This window comes from Dunckerocampus dactyliophorus, chromosome 14, assembly GCF_027744805.1.
Source record: "Dunckerocampus dactyliophorus isolate RoL2022-P2 chromosome 14, RoL_Ddac_1.1, whole genome shotgun sequence".
NCBI lineage: Eukaryota > Metazoa > Chordata > Actinopteri > Syngnathiformes > Syngnathidae > Dunckerocampus > Dunckerocampus dactyliophorus.
The window spans coordinates 14,155,638-14,175,040 of NC_072832.1; the positions used below are offsets into that span (position 1 = coordinate 14,155,638).

At 39.2% G+C, this 19,403-nt stretch overlaps 1 protein-coding gene across 2 annotated transcripts in view; it reads left to right on the forward strand.

Moving 5' to 3' along the window:
- The first annotated feature begins 9,453 nt into the window (after positions 1–9,453).
- lmbrd1 (LMBR1 domain containing 1) overlaps positions 9,454–19,403 on the forward strand; it is a 58,825-nt gene continuing 48,875 nt past the window's right edge. For both annotated transcript variants that reach the window (XM_054798040.1, XM_054798039.1), the window contains exons 1-3: positions 9,454–9,560; positions 11,880–12,056; positions 12,936–12,999. In XM_054798040.1, coding sequence (XP_054654015.1) covers positions 9,495–9,560; positions 11,880–12,056; positions 12,936–12,999 — 307 coding nt within the window. In that variant the 5' untranslated portion in view covers positions 9,454–9,494. The remainder of the gene's footprint in view (positions 9,561–11,879; positions 12,057–12,935; positions 13,000–19,403) is intronic.

A 19,403-nucleotide genomic window follows, 5' to 3' on the forward strand; every position in this document is an offset into this window, starting at 1 on the left:
CCATGTGTTAGTGACAAGTTTTGGGCTTCTTACTTTGTCCTTCTTCCCTACTCCATTTGAAACCCTTTCTTTAGTTTAGAATAAATACATTGGTGGCTAACTGGTTAGCTCTGTAACGTATATGCTTAAAGCAGCAGCCGTCTCTCGTATCGCTGCAGTGATCCTGAGTTGCGCAATGTTGCACACCACTGATACGATACAGTAAATATTAGAACGTTACCTTTAGTGTGTATAAATTGTCTTCACATTGCAGTCAAGGCTTTTGAGAAGGCGCTATCTTTGCCACTCCTTGATGCTTTTGTTGAAACTGCACACCAACAACTCAGTGGTCATAAACAGGTGTTTGGACCTCTTACACATACTATTGAATGTTTGCACAGGTGAATTGAATGTGCCCCGTCTGTTCACCACACACACACACAGTAGCGAAAGACATGGATCAAAAGGTCAAAGCTAATAAACTTTAAACAGAACATAAATAAAAACATTTTGTTTTCTTTGAAGTGGATGTGTGGTTTCATTCAGTTATTTATTTGATATTTTAGTCGGTAAATGCAATGCATGGCAGTTTTCTTTTTTTGCTGACTTGCTTTTAAGTAGGAAGACACTCATTAATTTGAACAGAATTCCCACTTCTGAAAATGACAGGTTTGGCATTAAACAATGTAATTTTTAGGTATCCAAGTGGAACTGACCTTTTACATTTGAAAAAAAAAAAGAAGTCATTGCATTAGTACCCAAAAAGCGGTATTCTATTGTCTTTAGAGTAAGATGGTGAGTCATGGTAAGTTGCTGAAAATGTTTTTAATTTGAGACAGTTCACTCCCCAAAGATGAAAGTGGAAATATGAAGAAAAACAGCTCACGATCAGAAAAGACAAAAAAAAGGTTTTTATTTCTCGATAAAATATAAGATATGATAGACTAAAAAAGTGCCAGGACTACGTGCATTATCCATATAAACAATGAATGTGTGAATCAGCGGAATCAGCGGAATTGAAATCTAAGTTACAGTATATGACAAATAACAACTGACAGTCATCTACTTAGGGGTAAATTAAAAATGCATGGATGTTTGGACTAACTGGACTTGGATGTCAAAAAGTGCTGTACAGGGGCTAGTCTAAAAGATTTGGGGTTTTTTTTGTGTAAATAATGGCAACACAAGTGTGTACCAAAATAACTGCCTGCCGTCACACATGGTGGTGGTTATACCACGGTCTGGGGCTGCATGAGTGCGGCTGGAACTGAGGAGTTGCGGTTTATTGAGGGAATCATGTAGTCCAGCATGTACTGTGACATCCTGAAGGGCATGAGCGTGGTTCCTCTTCCTTGTGGTAGTTTTCGAACATGATAGCAAATGCAAGGTGTCTTGCGGGGGAAGCTGAAAGAGAAGGTGATGGGGTACCCAAGTACCGTATGTCTCCAGATCTGAACCCAGTCACTTTTATGAGATACTCTGTGTTGCTCTTTCTCAACCACTCATTCATTCAGTCACTTTCTTTGCCGCTTAATCCTCACGAGGGTCACTGTGGTATGCTGGAGCCTATCCCGGCTGACCTTCGCCAGTCAATCGCAGGGCACATATAGACAAACAACCGGAGTACCGGGAGAAAATCCACGCATGCACAGGAAGACTCAACCACTCACATAACCTATATACAGTATCTAAATTAAACATGCTCAAGAATACATATCAAAACAAGTGTTATTGTTTTACCCCATACAAAAATTGGTTGAACTTGATGTTTGAGTATCACTCCTATGAGTCCCAGAACAACCCCCAGGCCTCCTAAGTGTGTTAATGTGTTTGTGTGGATTATTATATTTGTATGGACATGTGTGCAGTGAGTACTTGAGCAAACACTGTGTTTTTTAGAAAAGCACTTGTTTGCCTTCCATACAAACACACACATCATCACTCCATTCAGAGTCTTCTTTTCACCGTCCAAACTAGAATTGTAAGGCACCTGTCTTCATCTGTGTCACTAGTCTGCACAAACAATGTCAAACAAAGTAATTTGCTGGGATGAAAAGAGACCTTGACATAAAAGACATAAAAAGATACAATTATACACCGGTTTGGTGTGGAACCGTACAATGGAGTCCTCATGCAATATGGCCACATAATTGAAGTGAAAGAAAAAAAATCAATCTGCACAAACATTCTGAAAAAGAACAGCTGTGAGAAAAGTGTGATCTCTGGGGAAAACACAAACATTCTGTCTGTTTGAAGCAGATGTTGGACGTGAGGTCGACGGGACCTGGTGCACCAGTATGGAATATACATACTGAAACATGCAAAAACAACAAATCTTACAAAAAAAATGTGGACAAATCTTTGCTTTCAACTTTGTGGGAACAGTTAGGAGAAGTCCCTTTTCTATTGCACCCCTGTGCACACAGCAAGGTCCGTAAGAACATGCTTAGATAAGTTTGGATGAACTTAAGATTCTCAATCAAACACCTTGAAGATGTACTACAGAATAAAGCATTTTGCATTTTCTCCCCATGTGTGCACGCGTGGGTTTTTCAAGGTACCATCTCATCACCCCACGTTTGGGTAATTGCAGACTCTAAACTGTCCATAATTGGCGACCAGTACAGGGGGCACCCTGCCTCTCACCCAGATGTGTGAGGTTCATGGCTGGTGAGGCACTGACTCCTTTGGAGGGAAGTTGCTCATTAAGAGGATAACAATAAAGTAAGAGAAACTTTGTTTTCAAATACTTCTGAGTCCCATTTATTTATTGGTTGTTTATAAACTAAAAAAACATGTGTGGTCTTACCTTTCATTTGTATATGAGCCCTCTCCTCCAGGAAAACGTGTTACTTGTAAAAGTTTGATTACGTTCTGTTGAGCTTGGATATACAGCGATCCTCCATCGTGACTGTCAAATTTATTCAGCAGAGCATAAATATATTTCATTGCATTTTAGTTGTTGCCGACTCCACTGTGTATTCAATAAAGTAAAGAAAAGCAAGAATAATGATGTCACACTTAACAGACATTACACGGGCTGCAGAACATCATGGTGTATAATAAATGTTTCTTCAAACATTATATTGGGGACATGCTGACACCATCCAGTGCAGTGCACTCAAATGGTAGGCTCAGCTTGTGCAGTTACGCCGACTGGAGAGACTCGCTGCAGCCTCATGTCACATTTCTGCCAAGTATTTGATCAGGAAATGTGCAAATTCATCCATCCATCCATCCATTTTCTATACCGCTTCATCCTCATTAGGGTCGCGGGGGCATGCTGGAGCCTATCCCAGCTGATTTCGGGCGACAGGTGGGGTACACCCTGGACTGGCCAATCGCAGGGCACATATAGACAAACAACCATTCACACTCACAGTCATACCTATGGACAATTTAGAGTCGCCAATTAACCTCACCTGCATGTTTTTGGGAATGTGGGAGGAAGCCGGAGTACCCGGAGAAAACCCACACGCACACGGGGAGAACATGCAAACCCCACACAGAAATGCCCAGATCTTCCCGATCTCCAGGCTGTTCCTGTATTGGCCAACGTGCTAACCACTAGACCACCGTGCGGCCCTGTGCAAATTCAGAGATAGAAATTCAGAAATAGAAAATACATTTATAACACAGTTCAATGAACAAATATCAATAATGATTTTATGTTCTCATTATTCGATTTTTTATTTTTCATGATGACAGTGCTCTTCCTCACCTGACTCCGGTGGCCGCACGTCACTGACAAGCGGTATATAAAATGAATGAATGAATGATTGAATATATAAAAGATAGTACGCCAGAAGGCCCTCTCTCAGGTGACCTCAGACCTCACAATTGTTTTTCTGGAGGATGAATGGACGTAAATCCCAACAGACACACTCTAATATCTTGTAGAAAGTTGGACGAGAAGAGTAAAAGCTGTTGCAGCTTCAACGAATGTTGACAGTTCAATTTTAGCAATTCACTCATTTGATGAAGCTTTAAAAATATATATATATATATATATATATATTATAGCTATATGCATAATACATTTTAATAATTAATTCATTTTCGATAGCGCTGTCAAGGGGTAGGTGCTGGGATCGTTGGCCAAACTCCCAAATGAAGATGCTAGAATGTGGGCAAAAGACAAGAATTTATTTAGGTGTTAAGTCAGCTGAGTCGGACTGCATGTTGTTAGTAGATACCCTGAAGCTTCTACCAGTCAAGTAGGAGTGGAACCAGTTCAGTACAGGGCCAGACATCCCAACCTGGTCCCTTAGTCTGTCCATCATGATAGAATGGTCCACCGTATCACAAGCCGTGGAGAGATCCAGCAGAACCAGGACCGTGGCTCTCCCAGAGTCAGCAGGCATCATGATGTCACTAGACACCTGTAATATAGAACAGTTTCCATCAAGTGGCGTTGTCTGAACCCAGACTGAAAGGTTCAAATATCTGGTGTGTTTCCAGAAATGCTATTAGCTGTTTGGCCAACGCCTTCTCGAGGATTTTGGCCAATACGGGAAGCTTTGATATTGGCCTATAGCTTTTGAGTTCAGTGGGGTCCAGCTTTGTCTTCTTTAGTTTTGGTTCCACAGTGGCCTGTCAAAGGAGTTGGGAAACAAGCTTGTCGAAAGTGACAAGTTAAAAAAATGTGTGACTCAGAGCCCAGTTGTGTCAAAAACATTGACAAGAAGTTTAGGGGGAAAGATTTCTGCACAATTGGAGGAGGGTTTCAAAGTACTGAAAGGTCTTCCAGTGTCACAGGATTAAAAGAAGACTAGTTTTGCGGGGTCATCAACTCAGGTCGAGCAGCCAGAAGGTGGTGGAATCTTGTTTTTAATATCTCTAATCTTATCTCGGAAGAAGAACCAGAAGGTATTGCTGTCAGCTTTACAGGACAAAGGGGCAGCAGGGGACTGTGTAATTTACTGAACCCCTCCTCCAGGTACGCCTGCCGCTGAGCCCACTCCGCTGTGATTAGTCATATTCCCTCCACCCGCTGTATGCACACTATAAAATGCTACACTGACAACTGCTTTTGTCCAATTACTTAGACAAAATAAACACAGTTAGGACACTGATAAATTGTTACTTACAGGTTGCTCTTCTGACTCTTAAACGTGACCAAGTAACGTTGGGAAGGCGTTGAACCTCAGCAACAGTTTGGCGAAGCTTCGTATTGGCCCATGTTCACGCAACAGTCCCGTGTGAAGTGGCGTTGACAGATGAGCATATTTTTCTCTTGCCGGTCAGGAATCAAAGATTTTCCCCGGAGCCATACGTGCTAACACGGTGAACAGAGCAGAGCGAGGGGAGGGCAGGCCTATAGCGTTTAGCATATAAGGAAGTCCAGGTCGCGTTGACGTCAGTGGAACTCGGTGTTACAAAAAACTCAGTAAAACACAGCGTGCGGAGCCATCCAAAACTGCTTTCAGGGATGACTTCCAGATGCACAAACTTAATTATCTGACACGTTGGCATTGTTTAACAAAGGAATACAACATTGGGACGACATGTATAGGTCAGAAAAGCATAATAGGTCCCCTTTAAGGTATAGCCTGTGTAGTTCAAGCTTAGTTGATTTCCAGAGGTGCTCAGTTTTACGACATACTCTCCTGCGGCCTAAAATCTTTTAGTTCATCCAGGGGCAGGCCAGTTTGCGAGTAATGTTAGATTTCTAGGGAGCCACTTGGTCAAGGATAGAGGCACAGTGTGTAGCGAAGCACTGCATAAAGCCATCAACATCCGAGCATTCATTAAAGAGACATGGATCAAACAAGGCACCAAATCGCTGGGCTGAAGATTCAGTAGCAATCTTCCTTTTGGCCATTACAGGTGCAGGCTTGGGCTCAGGCGGTACACACAAGTCAAAAAACACTCCACAGTGGTCGCTACGGTGGACATCCTCAACACTTACATGAAAACAGAGTGCGACCCTTTCTGTGGGTGGGGCCAGATACATGCTGCTAGATTAAAAGGCTCAGCTATAGATAAATGTTTCACTGCTGAATTGTCATCAATGTGCAGATTAAAATCCTCCAAAATTAAGACCTTCTCTACTTATTGATGTTAAGAGTTCGCTAAGGTCATTTAAGAAGGCACCTGCCGGGCCAAGGGGGTGATCAATTAAAACAAATTGGAGGAGCTGACTTTGATCACCTGTGATTCAAAAGATGAAAACACATCATTGCTCATCATTCCGCAAGTGTACCTGTCCTGGTACACAGCGGCACGGCCTCCACTCCGACGATGGAGGCGGGGTTGTCCCACATCTAAAACGACCCGATAAGGATGACGTCATAGTGTTCGCGTGCACTGTGAGTAGCGGGATTAGTCTCAACCACTTCGACAGGCTGAGTGTTTGTTTGTTGACGTAAACACAGAAGCGCAGGAGGGTTTGGGGGTCCTCAGGTGACGATCCTGGTCCAGTCTAGAGAGTCCAGACTGGAGAGCTGACAACCATCTGGTGATGGTTCCACAGCTGAGTGGGCCTTTTAAGGAGCTGCCATTGTAGACTATGTGGTTTTGGTGGACAATGATTCCACATCAGGGCGGATCTTTTGTGATTATACATCAGAAAAGACAAAAAAAATGAAAATAATGAACTGCCTCTGTTCTCATTGTTCATTCCAACCATTATGCACTTTTTTACCTCTCTGTTGTCACCCTTCTTTGTAGATTTTCTTTATTAAACTGGGTACACACCAGCCTTTGTCTGCATTGTGTTCTGAGACTGGCATTAAACACAATTTATCACCCGAACAGTAAAATACAAGCAAAGGAAATGATACTTCTCCTCTGAGGTGTCGTTGGTAGTGCTATATAAACAAGTTATTAATGCGCCAAAAGTATTACCTGATATGGGAGGTTTTTTGCAAGTGGATTGTAAGCAAGGCTTCCAGCTGGGCCTATCTTGACTCCCTTAGCAGGAATAAATGCAATTGTTTGTTTTAAGTACAATGTGTTATACAAGCTGCAGAAATCCTTAAAGGGATGACGGCGCAATGACAAAGAATGCATATTGGCGTATAATATTTCCCCAGGCTTGGACACTTTCAAGCGAAATTTGAAGCTGGCGTGTACACTCAGATTACATCAACTTCCTGTCCCATAGGGAAATATGCAAATTAGCTTTCTAACCTCTTAGTGCAGTTGTTGAAAATGTGGTTGTTTGTAGGTCACTGCACTGACGGACTTTGTTTAAAATGAGCAACATATATAGTATATAAGTATACATACGAAAAAAAGACATTATAAAGTCCTTCTGACAAAGGTGCAAGTCTTAATCAACACGAGAAGCAGGAACATTTGCAAGCAGCGTAAAGGGGCTTACCTTTCCAGTCTAAGTGCATAATGAACAATAAATGAACTCTATGTAGTAATTTATCTTTTAGAGGCTAGAGCACAAATTAGGTTTTCATATATGGTTATTGATTTCAGCAAAGGGAAAGTGTTTTAAAATCAACTTGTTAATGAAGTGGAAGGAATGTTGTTCATTTCTTTTCATAGACGAATCCCACCACTATAAAATATGGAGTTTTTTTTTTTTTTTTAAAGGTGCTCTCAGGGTGGATTACACGGCTGCCCAGAGGGCGCTCACGTTCGAATGTACTGCAAGCATGATAACATTATTTATATAGCATCCCGCCCTCTGCCTGCTTTGAGTACATAAGCTACACCCAACGTAACACGTGCACTAGTTACACTGTTGTCTAATGATAGTGATTTGGCTAAGTTTAGCTACTAACGTTAGTTGGATGTATAGCCTGTAAAATGTATAGCATTGTATAAAATGTTGGGCTGTCAAATGATTAAGAATTGGAATCAGATTAATTATAGTTTTTAAATTAATTAATCATGATTAATCACCATTAGCGACTATGTCTGAAATATGCCCATTTTTGCTGTATTTAATTATCGTAACAGAAAGATACATGATAGGACAGAATTACATATATATGAATGTATTAACATCTCCAAATGAACTGAATATATCACTCAAGCTAAAAGATACCACGCAAGTCTAAAAATCTATTTGTCTGACACTAGTCTCTGTAATAGTAGCAGAACATTTGAATCACTGAGGAGTTGCGTTCAAGGACATCACGTAATTTAAGGTATGTTCACTTGTTTTCACTGTATTTTCCAGCATGTAGCAAATTGTACATCCGAATTAAGAGTTACGAAGTGAGTGATAAGAATATCCACTTCATATGTTTCTTTATCTTCTTGTTTATTTATACACGCACACGCGCGTGCGCACACACACACAGGCATTATAAAGGCTGTGTGTAATGACGAAGAGGAAGTGACATTCCCAGGCTGAACGGACTAGAGACGTGCATGAGTTGGAGATACATCCAGTATATGGTGCTGGAATTGTACTGCCGTCGATGTGTTCAGGTCAGAATGAAGTTACCTATAAAAGAGTGGCAGACTGTGTGTGACTGTGTGGGGATGCTCCACTGTGAAGCACATTGGCGAGTTCTGTCTGCTTTCATAATAGAGGCGTGCTTGCTCTGATGCGCATGCGTTAATTACACAAAAAAATTTAATGTAATTAGTTAAATAAATTAGTTACTGCCGTTAACGCTTCATTTTTCAACACCAATTTTTAAGCTGTTTAACTCGTAATTGTGAAAAACATACACATTTTTTCCAGTCTGTTCTCACCACTACTGGCAACATATGCTAGCTCATGGTGGTGTTCTGATATATTTTTGATAGTAAAAAATGTCATTTTGAGCATACGGCACCTTTGACTTCTGCCACAATGGAATCAATTGCTTTGGTAACTATCAAGTAACGACAAAACATCTCTCAGCACTATCTCTCTTCCAACAATGCTATAGTTTGTGACCATGCTATATTTTATTATAAAAACAATATGTTTGGCATATTGGTTTCAGAGGGAAATACAATATTTTGCAGTTAAAACATTGGTGGTCACTAAAAGGCTACATTAGATTGTGAAAAAAATCATGTATTGCCCTATAAGGCCATGTTTTGCGATTAAAATGCAATATTAGGTCAGGTCGCATACAGGAAACATTTTGTCATTAAAACATGCAAAATGCTATGTCAGACCACAAATTGTGCCATCACCAACATCAGTAACCTCACAAATGGACAAAAGTTCGAAGGGACACAAATTCTTCGTGGGAGGAGGAGGGGACTACTACACTGTTTTTTCACTTCCTTTAAGTGGAATGTGTCCTTAAACTTTAGTCCATATACTGGATCCTAACAAAGGCATGAATACTCACTCCAAACACACAATACATAAGCAAGCCATTTATCAACAGTACAACACAATTAAACATCATTATGCTGGCCCAGTGTTGGTTGTACTTTTAAGCAATTTTCAATGTGTACCCCACTTTAATATAAAAGTTTTGCATTTGTGAATACTTGTAGTATAAAGTATACACGCAGCAACACACAAATAGGACCCGTCGACGTGAGCGTCTGCGTGATGACGTCACGTAAACCACGTGGTTTTGTTATTACAGGAAGTGAAGATGGCCGCGCAGTCTTTTCTCTCTGAGTCGGCTCTCGGTTGGTCTATTTTCACCTTTATACTTTTGGTAAGCACTTGTGATGTTGCACTATCGCTGTTTAGTTTGAACGATACATGCTTGAAATACTTTCTCGACCGCTTAACTTGCTTGGTTCACGCGTTTGAGCGTCAACATGGCTACCGTGGTGTACTTGCACTAATACTACTCAGTGGGTCTAGATTTAGTCAATGTTAGTCGTTGCTACACAACGGAAGGTTATAACTTTATTGACACGAGTAAGCGACCTATTAAAATTACATTCGTCTTCGATTACACTTGAAACGGCGGCGACTAAATTCAGGATTAGCATATTGCGCAGTTAGAAATTTCTTGTTGGAGGTTAATGCACCATGTTATTGTGAAGTGGTCTGAGTAAAGGTTAATGTAAATTACTATCATTCAGTCACTCTCTTTTTCGACAAATTAAGAGTACAGTAGTAGTTCTAAATGAATTCTCGAAACAGCTCAGCTGATAGGCTTAGTGCTCATTAGCAGGGGTTACGTTCACGTGACCAGAGCCTCAGGGAGTAGTAAAATCTCTTTTGTCAAAGCCATTTCTTTTTGTACACATATCTGTTTAAGCCAACTTTTGGATATTTTTTAAACGTGCACATAGTTTGAATAAACTTTTAACAAGTGACATCTTACAAACGACCTAATTGACCTTTTTTTTTTTTTGCTATGCTTCTCTTTACAACCCTGGTAATCGTCTTTTTCATTACCCCACCAACAATTGGTGTTATTTAGATGCAAAGCCAGTATCATTACATGGTAAAAAACCAAGCAGATGACTTAAGGCTGCTTGTCTTTTAATTGATCCTGAATGTGAGTGGAAGCCCTTTTATCAAAGGGACTTTATTTTGCAGTGTCCTCGCTCCTTACTGCCTGAGTGCCTTGAATATGACCTTGTCATTTTAAATCATCTCTTCTCCCTACATTGTCTCTCATGGCATTGTGTCTGTGTGTTGTGTAATGTTTGCAAATTCATTGACTAAACAGCTAGTGCAAATATGCTGTGGAACATTGGTTAGCGCCTCAGTTCCAGAAGGTTTGACTCAAACCGAAACACACTTCAACTGAATCAAGTTTTCCCATAGGAAATAATGCAAATCCAATCAATTCATTCTGGACACCCAAAAATGTTAACACAAAACACTTTTATAGTTTTACAATTCCAGTATGACATGCAAAAAAACAATTTGAAATGCATATAAATGACGAATGAAAGCGCTAAATGAACATTTAATGCCATTTTTACCTTGATTGAAGACTTGATTGTGGACAAAGACGGATGTGAGGCAGCGAGATTAGTGGTTTTGCTGTGTTATTTCTTGAATTAAATAGTGTTTCTCACCTTCTTTATCAAAATTCTGACACTTGCAACTTTCTTTGGCCGTGATCAATAAGAGAATCAGAGACTTGTGGCGGACTGGCGCCACAGTGTCGTGCCACTGCTGCGTCTGCAAAAAAAAAAAAAAAAAGAAGACAAATAGCAATTTTAAAATTACTTATTATTTAACTTTTTTTCAACAACTAGCAGAAAATGAACTGAGCAAAACTTAATTTAATGGCAAAGTTGCTGAGAGCACTGCCAACATTTAAATGGCACTTTATTTACAAAGCACATCTCCACTCAGTGCGCTCATTTGTCATTAAATACAGGTATCATGTCTGAATAGATCCATCCATCCATCCATTCATTTCCTATGCCGCTAATCCTTATCCGAGGGAATGCTGGAGCCTGTCCCAGCTAATTTATGGGCGAGAGGCGGGGTACACCCTGGACTGGTCGCCAGACAAATATAGACAAACAATCATTCACACTCACATTCATACCTATGGACAATTTTGAGTTGGCAATTAACCTAACATGCATGTTTTTGGAATGAGGGAGGAAACCGGAGCACCTGGAGAAAACCCACACACGCACGGGGAGAACATGCAAACTCCACACAGAGATGTATAGAACACTTAGAAATTTGACAAATACAATGAATGCAGTTTTAAAGTTAGTTTTTTTCTTTAAAGGCCAGTGTGACCAAAATAATCACAGAAAAGATAACATTCAGGATTTGGTCACTGCACTGAAATGTTATCCACACCCTTGTTGTTTGTTCTTAAACTTGATTGGATGTTAATAGATGCATTCAATGAGACAGAATCTGTGGGAAAATGTGTTGTCTTGCTGGAAATTACATAACGATCGCATTAGGTGAAGTCCTGAGTCATCAATGTGAAAGTCCAAGTCGAGTTGCAAGTCTTTTGGACTCTTTAGTTACTTTACTGATATATACTACTGAACAAATATGTCTAACATTCATTCATATATATTTTGTTCTTGTTCAGGTCATCCTTTCTTTCTGTTGGGTCTACATCCGTAAATTTCAAAGTCGTCAGGAAAGCGAAGTTGTTTCAACAATCACAGCAATATGCGCACTGGCCATCGCATTGATAACTTCAGCTCTTCTACCAGTGGATATTTTTCTCGTCTCCTTCATGAAGTACCCAAATGGCACCTATAAGGTTTGTATCTGCTCTGCTAATAGCTCCACTAACATCTTATCTAAGAAACTGGGTTTCCTAAGTTAGATTTGAACCAGTTTGTCATCAAAAATGGGACAGTTTGGATGGTTATTCTTGTCCATTTTAAAAGCTGAATGCATTTCGTGGCTCATAAATAGAGAGCCCCTGAGGGGACATGGAGAAAAAAAAATTGATGGCCAGATCTCGCAAATATTTTGCGAGATAACGCAAAACTACGTGAAGCTACAGGACACGCTTCCAGTCATAGCTTGCCCCCACATAGCGAAATCTGGTGGAAATGTATCATTTAAGTTCCATCTTCAGCATTTGCGCATCCCTGATTGCACAAATGTAGAGGTGTATAAAGTGATACTTTAACTATAGGAGCACGTTTTCAATTCGGTGATGGTTACTGCTTGTCTTTTGAAAATAAAATGGTAACGTCTGGTCCGAGCTAGTGTTGCTGGGAACACATCTCGTTGAGTACTGGTACTTGAAAGGAAATACATTGACTATCCATACATTGAATTCTTTGGCTTTTCTGCACTGCTTGTCCTATAAGTAAACAGGCATATCATACATATATATATATTTTTTAACCCATCAATTTTTTCCCCCCCCATGTCCGCTTGGGGGCTCCGTACATAAATTCTGTTACACTTTTGTTGGGGGGGGGGGGAGTGTGTGAGGACATCTTGTTTTGAATGTTGTCTATTGTAGCTTAGTGTGGGTTGGGTTGTTTTTCCTGTTGAAATTTGCCAGATAAAAAAATAAATTAATATTTCTGCAGTTGTTCTGCTGGTTTTGCTTAATACATAACTCTGTTTTTAATGACATGTTTTTAATTAGTTTGGTTGACCTCTTACTATTTTATTTCAGGAATGGGCAGCAAACAATGAGACAAGAGCACAGATTGAGGATACGGTCCTGTACGGATATTACAGTATGTGCTTCCTCTTCTCTTGTCTTTGTATGGAGAACACTTAGCTGTGGCGCGAGGCTTTTCATAAGAAGAGTATTTTTCTTCCATCACAATCATTTTTGCTGTGTTTGACTGAATGTACATCCTCTGAGTTGATCATAACAGCTGAGGCCAGTCACTCATTGACATGACAACTTGTAGAAACACAATCTCATCTGGTCTGACACTTGGTCTTACAAGTTTCTTTTTGTTCTCACATTGTCAACCTCATATCGTTGTGTTTGCATTACATCTTATGTTCCATTGAATCCACTGAAATGAACCAAATCAAATACATTTTCATCATTCCCAAGATGAAGCCACTTTTTGGAAATAAATCAGATTTGGTCAGATTACATAAGCTGTAGGTAATTACATTGCACTAAATAATGAGTGAAATATTATCATTGTATCATAATAATCTGTTTTATCATACATACTGCATATAGACATTTACAGACGAGTGCTGGTCATTGTTTCAGTACCGCTCGTTTGGTATGCCTAATAATAATCAGACATGCTGTAATTATCCAATCCAGTATAAAGCCTCAAAAGTACTTTGAAAGAATGCAAAAAAATGCCCCATACATCACACAAGTATTTATCAATGATAGCAATAATAGGCAAAGGGTTTTTGCTTATCACTTGCTAACATAAAACTACAGTGGCACTGAAACGGCTCCATGTTAGGCCTGCCTGTTTGGCTTTGAGTTTGTTGTCTCTGATGACAGCAAATTCAGCCATTCCAGAGACGCTATCGCACATTTTCCAACAGCTGCTAGCCTAAAGTGCCTCCAAGCAACACTGTTATGCGCCGTCTGTTAAGAAATGACAAGCTGTCTGCTTGCTTTCGACTGCTCAATCCAAAGGACTAATTCCACCGGCCTTATGACAATAAACTTCCGTAGTCCGTTTTCAGCGCATGCTTATGCAACATCCAAGAAACCACAATCTATTGTCCTCTAGACATACAAATTAGATTTAATTTGTATTTAGGATTAAACATACCCTGAAATAGGAACTTTCCTTCATTCAGACACAACACATGAATAATTCAGAGGGTTTAGTCTTGAAGGATGTATCCTTTTAGTCTTTAATTTAATTATTGGCCAAACTGCCTGGAACGCATGTTTATGCTGCCGTAGTTAAATTTGTCAAACATCAAAGGATGCAATTATTTGCTTTAGTAATTTGGAGTATTTAACCCAGAATCACTGAGACTGTATCTTTTAAGGCACAATTTCTGTCATTGTTTCATGCATTCTAGAAACTTGTAGGAAATGGGTTAGTCGAGTTAGTGTTCCTAGCTTTTATGTGTGATCACAATGTGTATGTTAATTCTTGTATGTTTAGAATTGTAATACAAACAATACCACTAGGTGTTTAATTGTAGTGTGTTCATTTCAGAAAGTAACCATGATCCCCCAAATTTACTGTAATGTAGAATATTTGAGCTGTCATTAGGAGTTAAGGTTAAGGTTACCTGATGCTAATATCGGCCAGGTAGCCTAATTAAGTAGTTTGGAGTTTATATATATATAGTGACAAATGTCATTATGCACCTTAAATTCACCATCCCACCAGTCATACAATATGCAGTTCAAAACCCCCTTAAGTCACACAAGAACTCAAGAATTCAAATGGCTGCGATGTCACACTATTCCTCTGCTTAACTCATGAGCCTTCAGCTCAGTGAGCATTCAAATGATTAGTTCCACAATTGGTACCAGCGATGTGTGAGATGATGATAACTCACATTATTATTTCAGCATTTTTCTCATTATTAAGGCAATTGCATTCATTCCTCGTTACCGTGCAAATGCACTTGTAGCGTGGAAATGCTGAATATTAAGACATCATTCTTTCATCGCTCTTATGAAAGTGTTTGAAGCTGCTTTTGTCCTAGCCAGGTTGCATTTACTGTCATATTTAGATCCATATGCAATGGATACCAGCTCGGACTATTTTGTAGGCTATTTAGATTTACATTTAGATGTTCAGGCAGTCAAAAGTCATTTAGGGGTCACTCATTTTTATATTCGTGTATACATCAGTAACATTGACAATATAGAAGGGGACTTGCCAGCTGAAACTGAGCAAATAGTATTTTTCTTTTAATAGGACCCTATTGGATGCACTGCCCTTTTCACTACATTGTTAATGATGTTTAGGAAAAGACCTTTACTTTCCTATTTACCAGTAGGTGGAGACCAAGCTCCATGTGTGTTGGATGCAAAGCTGCCTCACAAGTCAAACCTTTCAAGTTGCAGTGGTTTTGTCCATTTGTCTCTTTGGCAACTGAATATATACTAAATTGGCATATAAAAAGCCATTTAATGCTACTGGAACTACTTGGGTGCAGTATTTTAAGTGTCTATATGAAGAAAACGCAGGATTCTAGTATGTGCATAGGGTGATATGGCATATAGGGCAAATAGAAATTAAATATAAAATAGAAATTAAAGATTCTTTTATGAATGGATGTCTAAACAGTCACATAAACATCCTCCTCTTCACAGTCACATATGACGTGCTGGTCAGATCACACAAAGGGAATGAATGGTTGCTATTGAAACACCCACCTCGGTTTTCGAGCTCAAATAGCTTTTTTGTGATCTTTGATGAACCCTGACTTTGAAAGCCTCGTCATTCAATCTTGTAGCTTTGTCCATTTATTATTTTATTTCCTTGAACTGCTCACTATTTCAAAGCAGTGATGCATAAGACTGTTAAGCAAAAGGGTAAAATACCCCTAAGCCCTGTAAATAAATCATTGGCTTTCTGTCTCCCGTTTTCAATGCCATTTGCAGGAGAGGAGCTGGGAAGGATGTTATCCTCTAGTAAATAGACTACAACCACCTACACGCATGTAATAGACAGGTGCTTCTTTAAAGATTAGGAAAATCTTTACAAACTGTTGTTTTATTTTGGTGTGTCCAACTTGCTGTTCAGTCATAAAACTATGGACCCATATGCTAACGAGGCAGCACTTTTCTTCCCGGAGTACGCCAAAGTTATAATTTGCTGCCACATCTCACCCTGTGTCTTTCTCCAAACAGTTTTTCAAAAAAGATCTGTCCACTTAAAAACACGTATATACTGTATATATATCTACTAGATATACTAGATGTACGATGACATGTACATTATCTTTTAAAATCAACACACACACGCATGGAGCTCAGGAAACATGAATGTTTTTTTTCAAAGACAAAGATGTGCGTTCATGTCTCACATGAGGATTGTGTGAGACTTAACCACACACATGCCGAAGGCGGAGTTTTTGAAAATCTCCACTTTGGCTGGAGTTTTCCAACAGCTCAATTTTTAAGAACAAAAACCTAGGAAAAAAATTATGGAAGTATTTAAAAAGTATCTAAAAAAAAAAAGTATTTAAACTATTCAGTAAAAAATGTCATGTGGACATGGCCCAAATGTTTAGAGCCAAGTCCACAGAGCATTAAAAAAAAAAAACAACAAACTTACAATTGTGTTTTCTTCTTTTTTTTAACACCAGAGTTGTAAATATGTGGGGTAAATGTGCATTTTTGAAAATATCCGTGTTCGTGTGGCTTAAGTCCCCTGACACATTAGTGTCTGGTGTGGACATGATGACAGGGCTTCAGTTCAAAAAAGTAATTGCACCTTTTAGCAACAACACAAACAACTGAGATGATGGAAATTTTCATTTTCAACAGAAGGTCATGGGTTGAAAGAGAAATAGTGGTAGTAGATTGTGTATATAAAATTAAAAGTAATTGCATTACAATATACATTCAGATTGGTTCCATAGAATTATGCATTCTTAAATTTAGTGCAAAAGTATGGAAATCTTCTTGACATTTATTTTAATGTTTGTACATATGTATGTATGTCATTTTATGTATTAATATATATATATATATATATATATATGGCTACACTGTGAGGTATCTAGAAAAGGCATTGCACCACCTAAGTTGGTCCCATCTATGTCAACTCATCAAGTCCCAGTCCACCGTGTTGTTATTACTGTACCCGCTTAATGGGCGCCACACATGGGTGGCAACATCGCCTCTACTCCATTCATTTTCAATGGAACCTGAGTGATAGGGTGATTATCGCGTGTCACCATCCAGCCAAGCGACACGAGAAATTTGTGCGTGTGAAAGTTTGTGCTCATGCGTGTTATGCGACGCAAACCCAGAAAGTTGAGAATGTTTCAACTTTTCATCGCTGTCGCCCAGGCGAGGACCAATCAGCGGGAGTTTCAGTGCCACAACATACTGTAACTACTGTCTAGTTACACAGCATTAAATCGTGCACGCACTGGCTTTCTATTCACTGCAAAATAAGCGTCAAAATAAAAGCATGGCAGTATTAACCTTGTTTCTACACCCATTTTTAAGAATTTTGCAGAGGAAAAAAGACGAGAGGCACGTTTATTCTTGCACCCAGCTCGTATCAGCGTCAATTGCCATTCTCAACACACAACACATTTCCGGACTTTAACATAAGAGCGCTCTTTGTCACATTTGTTTAATTGTGTAAACAAAACAAGGGTGTCATAAAAATATCTTACATTAATAACGCGATTGGAATTACATCTGTGACTGCATCTTCATTGATCACAAGCACGGGCATTACAGTTTGTAGAAGATTTGGTAGCTATGTGTGCTGAGGCTGACATCCCATTAGAAAAGTTAGCTAAACTGCACAAAATGCTGGACAAAATGGGGCAATAATATATTGCATATTCATAAAAATAAATATACATAAATGTAAGGATTTTTGCTTGTCGTTCATGGACATTTTATTCAGTAACCTAAATAGCACACACTTTATGCTGGTAAAATTAATTGAGAAGGTAGAAAAACTGAATTTTGTTACAAAAGCCAAACAATATTGTTGGTCTTTCTGTGTAATAAAAAAGTACATTTAGCAATACTTTGGTTGGATTATTTTTAATGTTTTGAAGAGCTATTTTCATAACCATATAAAATTCCACAAATTCATGTTTGTAACAAAATCTTGTTATTATTAAAAAACAAACAAAAAAGGGTCAAGATCGGATCGGCAAGAGCATAAAAAATCGGATCGGAAGACAAAAAATGTTCATCGGGACATCCCTACTGTATACCTTACAGCAAGATGCACTCCGCATTTCAATCCGGCCAAAGCGGCTTGGCATCTTCTTCTCTCTTGGGTCGGCGGCTGTAACTAGCAGTCATGTACCACTGCCCCCTATTGCCCAACGCTGAATCACAGCTTAGAACCATACATGATACGCTCGTCACTACAATATCATAAGAAACAGGAGGATCAAAATAATATGCACAAATGGAGGAAAACCATGTCAACCAATTGCCTTAAATTAAAAAAATCCTTGTTTATTGCACATTTTCAATATGTCCCTGGCCAAAGCCCCAAGTAAATATGCAAGCAATGGTTCGCATTTGTAGCATTTATTTTATCAAGTCTTATTCTTTATTCAGTATATATATTAACAAATTATTGCAGATTCTGACAACTTTTTGGCCTCCAATGCCGTATTATATACAACACTAATATCAAATAATCTGTTATAAAAATACAACATGAAGAGGTATATGGCCGCTGTCATAACCTTTTCTCACACCTTATGACCAGCTTTAATTATATCCTGTTTGATCGGGCCCCTGAGACCGGTACTAATGGGCATTTTAAACCGTTCCAATCCTGGCTCATACAACGTTATCCACATGGTCTCTCCCTAGATGTTTAGGACAGATGCAAGTTCTTGTCATTGTGGCATACCGCTCAGCAAGTGCCTGCATGGACTGATATTTTCATCACTCTCAGGAGTCCTTTGTCAGAGAGTGTCTCAGACAGAAATGTCCCCTGGCATTTAATTTTCACATAAAATGTAATATATTTCACCTGTCAGCAAGGGACAAGAGTCTAGCTTCTAATACCCTTGTGGACGGCCACAGTGAGGTGAGGACAAGGGTCTAATGTTTCTCATTAAGCCTTATATGGAGCTGCAAGGGATGCTGCTGCACTCTGATATATCTGATGCTGCTTTGATTAATTGCTAACTGAAAAATTAGTTGCCAAGTAACATCAAAGTACTGTTTTCACAATGTGTCCGTAACTGACACTATATAGGTGTCAAGCTGGTTTTAGCTTCTACTTATGCACAAGAACCAGCGAAATGTTTCTGTTGTTTATCCCCTCCCCAGAAGTAAATTGCAAAATGTTATACCAAAAATAGGATGTCATTTCATTAGAGTCCTCTGCTCTGTGTTAGAGCGTCTACATGTTCTAAACTTTTATCCCCGGACATTTGTTTCTCCCTGTGGAAGATCTGTTTAGAGAGTAACATATGCTGTATGGTAATGCAGTATGACCCCTTCTCTCAGTATGTT